At 38.3% G+C, this 10812-nt stretch overlaps 1 protein-coding gene across 2 annotated transcripts in view; it reads left to right on the plus strand.

Annotated features, from left to right (window-relative positions):
• The first annotated feature begins 704 nt into the window (after positions 1-704).
• Positions 705-10812, plus strand: part of LOC128696551 (alpha-(1,6)-fucosyltransferase) — an 11766-nt gene continuing 1658 nt past the window's right edge. The window contains exons 1-7 of one of the 2 annotated variants that reach the window (XM_070094632.1): positions 705-821; positions 1676-1895; positions 2134-2622; positions 3554-3740; positions 3854-4091; positions 4309-4482; positions 10355-10505. In XM_070094632.1, the coding sequence (XP_069950733.1) occupies positions 2488-2622; positions 3554-3740; positions 3854-4091; positions 4309-4482; positions 10355-10505 (885 nt within the window). In that variant the 5' untranslated portion in view covers positions 705-821; positions 1676-1895; positions 2134-2487. The remainder of the gene's footprint in view (positions 822-1675; positions 1896-2133; positions 2623-3553; positions 3741-3853; positions 4092-4308; positions 4483-10354; positions 10506-10812) is intronic. The other variant, XM_053787862.2, reaches the window with a different exon arrangement.

Below are 10812 nucleotides of genomic sequence, written 5' to 3' on the forward strand. Positions count from 1 at the left end.
CATACCAGATGAAAATGTATTGCAGAATCATATGAATAACAGGAACTGCTTAGTTGTAGTGTGATCAGCTTCAAACTTCTCACCTGACAGCGGGTAGAGGGAGGTGGGAATCTGTCAAAGGAGAGGAACAACTGTCGTGGTAAGGGGGAATCAAGAACTGTCATTTAGCAAGAATAAATTGCTTTTTCTTTTTGGAAGATAAGTGTGTTACATATTCTTGAATGAGTGATGGCAGATAATTGACATCTTTCTTTGTTACAAGGTGAGCGGAGAGGGATGGGTAATGTGAGGGGTCTTGGGGGAGATATTTTAGAGGGAAATGTTAGCGAAGAAGAGGATGGAGTAATGGGATATCTTACTGAGGAAGTCATTGTTGATGGAGCTTGTCTGGATAAGATACTATTACTTTTTTTAACCTACCGGGCGTCTCCCAACCTTCGTGTTTCATTTTAGGTTACCCAGGAGAAGGGGTTACTAGCCCCTTGCTCCCGGCATTTTAGTCGCCTCTTAAGACACGCATGGCTCACGGAGCTAGGATTCTTTTCCATTTTTCCATGGGTGATACTAGTTAGGGGCAAAATTAGAATTCAGGCAGGAAAAAGTGTCATCGTTTTGGTCAGAAATCTGGACTATTAAGCCTTTCAACGTGGACCTTTCGATATACAGAAGTTCTGAGCAGAGCCCCATAATCATCTAATCACTTAAGTATGCATGTAAATGTATACACAACGTACATATCTAATGTCTGCTATTTCTTTCATCTAGGTTACCCTCACCACTGGGTTTTCAAGTTGACAGCCAAGCTCTTACTAGTGATCAAGGTTAGTGTTAAACTTTATCTGACAGTCATGCTCCCTATATGTAGAATTTAAACATCATTGTTTCACACATTATATATGCACATCATGTTTCACTCATTACATTATACAAAGTCAGTTATACCTTACACTTTCAGATTTGAATTAAAAAAAGTAATTCACACATTGAATATAACAGTCCTACTTGCCACACTGGTAATATACCATATTCTTCAGTAAAACATTTTTCCGGGTCAAGATCAAAATAAATATGATACCGAGAGTGTGAGCATAACCAAAAGTTGGACTAAAAGTACTGAAAGCCAGCAGAACTAATCATGTTTTCTATTATAAGTAACTATGTGTTCCAGTGTCGTGTATACTAGAGATGTGTATCGGATGTGAAAATTTAGATATCCGCGGATGCGGATGTGTATGAAGATGCCCAACTTACTTATTTCGCTGATGTGGATGTAAGGAATTGTGCGGATGCTGATGCGATGTAAGAAATTGTGCGGATGTTCCGTGGATGTGGAGACAGATGCAGATTTCCGAGACATCACTAGTGTATACTCAAGGCTGCAAGGCGGGTACTAATATCCAACCCCTCAGTTTGTATCACATCAAGAACGTTTTAGTGGTCAAAGTTTTCAGGCAACATTACAATGCCAAGCGTTCATTATTGTTCCCCCTCCTCGCCAGGGGACTCACAACCAGGTAGGATGAACATTGGTGCTCGCAATGCATTTTCCAGTCAAATAGCAGGGTGAACATTGGTGCACGCAATGCACTTTCCAGTCAAATAGCAGGGTGAACATTGGTGCACGAAATGCATTTTCCTGTCAAACGGCAAAACTGAATATAAATCTTTCTCACAGCCGGCACGACCGAGCGATCGCTAAAGAGTGATAGTCCAGCACCTGCTTCAGACTGTGAACCCACTTTGGACTTCGAGGTCACACGACGGCTGCTGGAGACCAACCTGAGGGACACTTATTTTTTCTTCTCAAACCATCTGAAACAACTTTACTCCAGCAAAACGAAAATGAACCAAGAGGACTTTAATAACTTGCAGAAGGAAGGTGCCGAGCGCGTAAGGTAATTGATTTAGGTAACAATTACACTGATATTAGCAATATGGTAAAATATATATATATGTTAATAAGATTTAAAATCTAAGCTAAAATAGTTAATTACTTTCTGACTAGACAAAATACAGAATGATTTACAGCACAATCAGTTCTGTTATTTTAAAGCTAAGTTTCTTAAAGCAGTACAAGCAAGTTCGGTTTTTCATTATCTAATTCAGTTTTAATGTTTTTTTTAATGATATTAGCGCCTTCGCAGCTGATTATGTGCTCAGAAACACTGATATGTTGAAATGGTACAAAACTCTCACTACCATACCTAAGAAAGTACTTTAATTTTGTTATCTGAGTCCCAAGATACTGAACAGTTTTCTCTAAGTGCACTAAAATACAGCGTTTTAATGGACACAGAATACCAAGTCCTCTATAATATGTGAAATTTAGTGTACAGTGGGGAAACTTCCCGGATCTACACACTGGCCGATACACCAACCTCAAATCTTCAAGAAATCGTCTCTCCTGACATATTGTTCCGCTGCCTGATCACTGACTCAACATACATCATCAGGGTTCTTCAGTACGACCTATGGAGGTTGAGTCAGATGGGAGGCAAAGAAGGAAGCTGGAGGAAGCGAGAGGCCGAAGACCTGAGTGAGGAAGTTCAGCAGCGTTTACACCGCCTGCAACACCCACACAACTGTGCCACTGCAAAGAAACTTTTCTGTAATCTCGAAGTGGTAAGGCACTTATGTGTTTGATATTCTATTTAGTTTTCCTCTAAGGATGAAAGTAATTTGAGTTACTGGTTATGAAGCCTAAAGTTAGAGGTCCCAGTCATCTGTCCATTGTTGATACTCGGAAGACATGACACTCAGACTTCACAATTCCCGAATCTTCTTGTCTCGACAGAAACTAAACAAAGCATTACCCCCGTGGCTTGTTCCACATAACAGGGCATGTAGGTGAGTACAAATAGGAAGCACGCCTGTCTGGCGCTCTGCAGACGGAGGATCAATCCTTCACTACGTCTTGTGCTGAATGATGAATGACCCACATGGCTTTAGCGCTTAACATGAATTATTATTATTTTATGTTCCACTTAATCTCTCGCCAGGGTTTATGTGTATTTTAAAATTGTGCCAACTGATAGGCTAGCTGATTGGTAACCTTGCAAAGATACCATGGTAACCTTGCAAGTTGTATTGTAAAACAGAGGATTGCATAGATCCTAAACAACTGGTGTTTAGGTGTCAAAAGACGCAAGGAATTCTATAAAGGCCTATTGACAAATGCCAGGCAGTTCTTTCTCCATTTCAACCCTTCTCACTGATACGAACACGTAAATATATTGTAGAACCGCTCAGTTCTTTTCTAGTACATAATAATAATAATAATAATAATAATAATAATAATAATAATAATAATAATAATAATAATAATAATAATAATAATAATAATAAACAACTTTAAGGAGTTTATTTTCATCTGTGCAGTTTAGTAGGGTTGAGCTATAGCTCCTAGGACTCGTGATGGAGTCAACCTGCATCTCCTCTGCCTCTTGAGGGTTTCGAAGAATGATATATATGGGGGTCTAAACAGCGTGTATTAATACCAGTAACTGTAGTTCCACAGTTTCCGTTCCTTACATTTTCCTTTAACGTTTCACAGGGATGTGGTTTTGGCTGCCAGTTCCACCGCCTCATCCACTGCTTCATGGCAGCCTATGGAAAAAACAGAACACTTATTGTCAACTCTGCTGGCTGGCGTTACTCTCCCAATGGCTGGGAAACTGTCTTCCAGCCTTTCAGTGAAACATGTACCAACTTTTCAATGAAAAATATAACTAATTGGCCCGGTAAGATGTAGAAATAAATTGTTTTGAATTCTCTCACATCTTGTAATAGCATTGACGGTCTTATTTGACAACAAAACAGAGATTCATATAGAATCCTTGTTACTTCTTGACAGGCACAAGCGACTCACAAACGGTGCGATTTCCCCCATTCTACACCATAATTCCAATGCCAGAAAACATGCCATTAGCCATCCCAAAAGACATCTCGAAACGACTGATTCGTTTGCATGGTCGCCCGGGCGTCTGGTGGGTGGGTCAGTTTGTCAAATATCTTTTCAGATTTCAGCCGAACATCAAAGAGATGCTCAAAAAAAAAGAAAAATCCATTCAATTTCAACATCCCATTGTGGGGTAAGTTTCCCAGACAAATTCTTATCTGTAGAAATAGTTTATAGTAACCTTAACATCAAATCGTTTTAATAACAATATTGTGTGTTTTTAAATGGGAGAGACTGATGGATAAATTATGTAGATCCAAAAGTGTGATCGTGATGTTAGTGTAACGTTGGTTCTCTTAGCCCATCAAAGTTAAGATTTAGCATTTGCAGGTTCTTGTTGTTATCCACAGTGTACACGTGAGACGAACTGATAAGCGCAGCGAGGCAAAGTACCATTATGTGAAGGAATACATGGAACAGGTGGAGGAGTACTTCGCAGGTCTCCAGATCTTCAACCCAAATGTTACGCGAAGGATCTACCTATCTTCCGACGAGCCCAAAGTCTTTGAAGAAGTCAAGAAAAAGTAACATATTATCGTTTTATTATATTTTCAAGGGTAGTAGTGAGGAATAAGACACACGCAGCTTTTTTATTTTTTAATAAAAGATGATATTTTAACTTTAATTAAGTGTACCTTTCGCTATTATGTAAATCTATTACATAGGTAATTTCTTAGGTTCTGACTGAATTTAAGTATAATGAGGCGGAGTAGTTTGCGTATCTGGGATAATTATTGGGTCCAATAACTGTATTAACAGTTTTCCATGATTCATATCTTGTTATCCGTTTCCTAAAAATTATGTTCATATAGGTGTATATATATATATATATATATATATATATATATATATATATATATATATATATATATACATATGTCGTGCCGAATAGGCAGAACTTGCGATCTTGGCTTAAATAGCAACGTTCATCATGCCATATAGGACAAGCGAAAATTTGTGTATGCAATAATTTCGCCAAAATCATTCTGAACCTAACGAAAAAAATATATTTCACTGTGTTTGTTTAGTATTAAATTATTGTAAACAAATCTAAAATATATTTAGTTGGGTTAAGCTAAAATAAATTGTTCTTGTTATAATAAGGTTAGGTAAGTTTTCTAAGATTCTTTTGGAGCAAAATTAAAAATTTTTACATTAACATTAATGAAAAAAAATATATCTTTAAACGTATAAGAGAAATTTTTAGAAAGGACTTAATTTTAAATGAGTTCTTGCTAATTGACCAGTTTTACATATTCGGCACGACATATATACATATATATATATATATATTTTTTTTTTATTTTTTATTATCACACTGGCCGATTCCCACCAAGGCAGGGTGGCCCGAAAAAGAAAAACTTTCACCATCATTCACTCCATCACTGTCTTGCCAGAAGGGTGCTTTACACTACAGTTTTTAAACTGCAACATTAACACCCCTCCTTCAGAGTGCAGGCACTGTACTTCCCATCTCCAGGACTCAAGTCCGGCCTGCCGGTTTCCCTGAACCCCTTCATAAATGTTACTTTGCTCACACTCCAACAGCACGTCATGTATTAAAAACCATTTGTCTCCATTCACTCCTATCAAACACGCTCACGCATGCCTGCTGGAAGTCCAAGCCCCTCGCACACAAAACCTCCTTTACCCCCTCTCTCCAACCTTTCCTAGGCCGACCCCTACCCCGCCTTCCTTCCACTACAGACTGATACACTCTTGAAGTCATTCTGTTTCGCTCCATTCTCTCTACATGTCCGAACCACCTCAACAACCCTTCCTCAGCCCTCTGGACAACAGTTTTGGTAATCCCGCACCTCCTCCTAACTTCCAAACTACGAATTCTCTGCATTATATTCACACCACACATTGCCCTCAGACATGACATCTCCACTGCCTCCAGCCTTCTCCTCGCTGCAACATTCATCACCCATGCTTCACACCCATATAAAAGCGTTGGTAAAGCTATACTCTCATACATTCCCCTCTTTGCCTCCAAGGACAAAGTTCTTTGTCTCCACAGACTCCTAAGTGCACCACTCACTCTTTTCCCCTCATCAATTCTATGATTCACCTCATATTTCATAGACCCGTCCGCTGACACGTCCACTCCCAAATATCTGAATACATTCACCTCCTCCATACTCTCTCCCTCCAATCTGACATTCAATCTTTCATCACCTAATCTTTTTGTTATCCTCATAACCTTACTCTTTCCTGTATTCACCTTTAATTTTCTTCTTTTGCACACCCTACCAAATTCATCCACCAATCTCTGCAACTTCTCTTCAGAATCTCCCAAGAGCACAGTGTCATCAGCAAAGAGCAGCTGTGACAACTCCCACTTTGTGTGTGATTCTTTATCTTTTAACTCCACGCCTCTTGCCAAGACCCTCGCATTTACTTCTCTTACAACCCCATCTATAAATATATTAAACCACGGTGACATCACACATCCCTGTCTAAGGCCTACTTTTACTGGGAAATAATTTCCCTCTTTCCTACATACTCTAACTTGAGCCTCACTATCCTCGTAAAAACTCTTCACTGCTTTCAGTAACCTACCTCCTACACCATACACCTGCAACATCTGCAACATTGGCCCCCTATCCACCCTGTCATATGCCTTTTCCAAATCCATAAATGCCAGAGACCTCTTTAGCCTTATCTAAATACTGTTCACTTATATGTTTCACTGTAAACACCTGGTCCACACACCCCCTACCTTTCCTAAAGCCTCTTTGTTCATCTGCTATCCTATTCTCCGTCTTACTCTTAATTCTTTCAATAATAACTCTACCATACACTTTACCAGGTATACTCAGCAGACTTATCCCCCTATAATTTTTGCACTCTCTTTTATCCCCTTTGCCTTTATACAAAGGAACTATGCATGCTCTCTGCCAATCCCTAGGTACCTTACCCTCTTCCATACATTTATTAAATAATTGCACCAACCACTCCAAAACTATATCCCCACCTGCTTTTAACATTTCTATCTTTATCCCATCAATCCCGGCTGCCTTACCCCCTTTCATTTTACCTACTGCCTCAAGAACTTCCCCCACACTCACAACTGGCTCTTCCTCACTCCTACAAGATGTTATTCCTCCTTGTCCTATACACGAAATCACAGCTTCCCTATCTTCATCAACATTTAACAATTCCTCAAAATATTCCCTCCATCTTCCCAATACCTCTAACTCTCCATTTAATAACTCGCCTCTCCTATTTTTAACTGACAAATCCATTTGTTCTCTAGGCTTTCTTAACTTGTTAATCTCACTCCAAAACTTTTTCTTATTTTCAACAAAATTTGCTGATAACATCTCACCCACTCTCTCATTTGCTCTCTTTTTACATTGCTTCACCACTCTCTTAACCTCTCTCTTTTTCTCCATATACTCTTCCCTCCTTGCATCACTTCTACTTTGTAAAAACTTCTCATATGCTAACTTTTTCTCCCTTACTACTCTCTTTACATCATCATTCCACCAATCGCTCCTCTTCCCTCCCGCACCCACTTTCCTGTAACCACAAACTTCTGCTGAACACTCTAACACTACATTTTTAAACCTACCCCATACCTCTTCGACCCCATTGCCTATGCTCTCATTAACCCATCTATCCTCCAATAGCTGTTTATATCTTACCCTAACTGCCTCCTCTTTTAGTTTATAAACCTTCACCTCTCTCTTCCCTGATGCTTCTATTCTCCTTGTATCCCATCTACCTTTTACTCTCAGTGTAGCTACAACTAGAAAGTGATCTGATATATCTGTGGCCCCTCTATAAACATCTACATCCTGAAGTCTACTCAACAGTCTTTTATCTACCAATACATAATCCAACAAACTACTGTCATTTCGCCCTACATCATATCTTGTATACTTATTTATCCTCTTTTTCTTAAAATATGTATTACCTATAACTAAACCCCTTTCTATACAAAGTTCAATCAAAGGGCTCCCATTATCATTTACACCTGGCACCCCAAACTTACCTACCACACCCTCTCTAAAAGTTTCTCCTACTTTAGCATTCATGTCCCCTACCACAATTACTCTCTCACTTGGTTCAAAGGCTCCTATACATTCACTTAACATCTCCCAAAATCTCTCTCTCTCCTCTGCATTCCTCTCTTCTCCAGGTGCATACACGCTTATTATAACCCACTTCTCGCATCCAACCTTTACTTTAATCCACATAATTCTTGAATTTACACATTCATATTCTCTTTTCTCCTTCCATAACTGATCATTCAACATTACTGCTACCCCTTCCTTTGCTCTAACTCTCTCAGATACTCCAGATTTAATCCCATTTATTTCCCCCCACTGAAACTCCCCTACCCCCTTCAGCTTTGTTTCGCTTAGGGCCAAGACATCCAACTTCTTTTCATTCATAACATCAGCAATCATCTGTTTCTTGTCATCCGCACTACATCCACGCACATTTAAGCATCCCAGTTTTATAAAGTTTTTCTTCTTCTCTTTTTTAGTAAATGTCTACAGGAGAAGGGGTTACTAGCCCATTGCTCCCGGTATTTTAGTCGCCTCATACTACACGCATGGCTTACGGAGGAAAGATTCTTTTCCACTTCCCCATGGACAATAGAAGAAATAAAGAAGAACAAGAGCTGTTTAGAAATATATATATATATATATATATATATATATATATATATATATATATATATATATATATATATATATATATATATGTCTTGGCAAGAGGCGTGGAGTTAAAAGATAAAGAATCACACATAAAGTGGGAGTTGTCACAGTTGCTCTTTGCTGATGACACTGTGCTCTTGGGAGATTCTGAAGAGAAGTTGCAGAGATTGGTGGATGAATTTGGTAGGGTATGCAAAAGAAGAAAATTAAAAGTGAATACAGGAAAGAGTAAGGTTATGAGGATAACAAAAAGATTAGGTGATGAAAGATTGGATATCAGATTGGAAGGAGAGAGTATGGAGGAGGTGAATGTATTCAGATATTTGGGAGTGGACGTGTCAGCGGACGTGTCTATGAAAGATGAGGTGAATCATAGAAATGATGAGGGGAAAAGGGTGAGTGGTGCACTTAGGAGTCTGTGGAGACAAAGAACTTTGTCCTTGGAGGCAAAGAGGGGAATGTATGAGAGTATAGTTTTACCAACACTCTTATATGGGTGTGAAGCATGGGTGATGAATGTTGCAGCGAGGAGAAGGCTGGAGGCAGTGGAGATGTCATGTCTGAGAGCAATGTGTGGTGTGAATATAATGCAGAGAATTCGTAGTTTGGAAGTTAGGAGGAGGTGCGGGATTACCAAAACTGTTGTCCAGAGGGCTGAGGAAGGGTTGTTGAGGTGGTTCGGACATGTAGAGAGAATGGAGCGAAACAGAGTGACTTCAAGAGTGTATCAGTCTGTAGTGGAAGGAAGGCGGGGCAGGGGTCGGCCTAGGAAAGGTTGGAGGGAGGGGGTAAAGGAGGTTTTGTGTGCGAGGGGCTTGGACTTCCAGCAGGCATGCGTGAGCGTGTTTGATAGGAGTGAATGGAGACAAATGATTTTTAATACTTGACGTGCTGTTGGAGTGTGAGCAAAGTAACATTTATGAAGGGGTTCAGGGAAACCGGCAGGCCAGACTTGAGTCCTGGAGATGGGAAGTACAGTGCCTGCACTCTGAAGGAGGGGTGTTAATGTTGCAGTTTAAAAACTGTAGTGTAAAGCACCCTTCTGGCAAGACAGTGATGGAGTGAATGATGGTGAAAGTTTTTCTTTTTCGGGCCACCCTGCCTTGGTGGGAGTCGGCCAGTGTGATAATAAATATATAAATATATGCAATAATTTCGCCAAAATCATTTTGAACCTAACGAAAAAAATATATTTGATTGTGTTTGTTTAGTACTAAATTATTGTAAACGTATTTAAAATATATTTAGTTGGGTTAGGCTAAAATAAATTGCTCTTGTTATAATAAGGTTAGGTAAGTTTTCTAAGATTCTTTTGGTGCAAAACTAAAATTTTTTACATTAACATTAATGAAAAAAATATATCTTTAAATGTATAAGAGAAAATTTCAGAAAGGACTTAATTCTAAATGAGTTCTTGCTAATTGACCAGTTTTACATATTCGGCACGACATATATATATATATATATATATATATATATATATATATATATATATATATATATATATATATATATATATATATATATATATATATATATATATATATATATATATATATATATATATATATATATATATATATATATATATATACAATGATTTTACTAAAAAACAGGAATGAGCTTAGAAAAATATATCTGATTCTTGTCATATCTGAAACAGTTTCACTAACCAGCTAACCAAATTAGAAATAAACTATCTGATATTATCTCTACACAGGTATCCTCAGTACAAGATTCTATACCAAACTAAGAGTGTGGAGGTGGTTGATCTTGCTAAACGGTTCACTGAGGCTTCGCTCATAGACCTCGTAGCTGATCTCTACTTCCTGTCCCGTACCGACTACATCGTTCTGACCTTTTCATCCAATGTAAGTCCTATTATGATATTCGTGCTACACAAGCTATTTATGAAACTGTTTAGTGAGAAATTATAGATTTTATGATAACTACTCAAGAACATTAGCAATGAATTACGTACAATTACATTTTGATATATATTTTTTATTAAAAACAAGCTATGGCCACTTTGACTGTGTTTCCTGTCTCATTTTCCTGTAAAATGTTAGGGAATATTATTGAATTGATTAATGTAGAGAAATGAAGATTAGTTAGATTCGTGTCGAAATGCGTTTATAAAAAGAAGAAACACTATAAATGCACTATGACTTTTCTTCT

This window comes from Cherax quadricarinatus, chromosome 47 (genome assembly GCF_038502225.1).
Source record: "Cherax quadricarinatus isolate ZL_2023a chromosome 47, ASM3850222v1, whole genome shotgun sequence".
Classification (NCBI taxonomy): Eukaryota; Metazoa; Arthropoda; class Malacostraca; order Decapoda; family Parastacidae; genus Cherax; species Cherax quadricarinatus.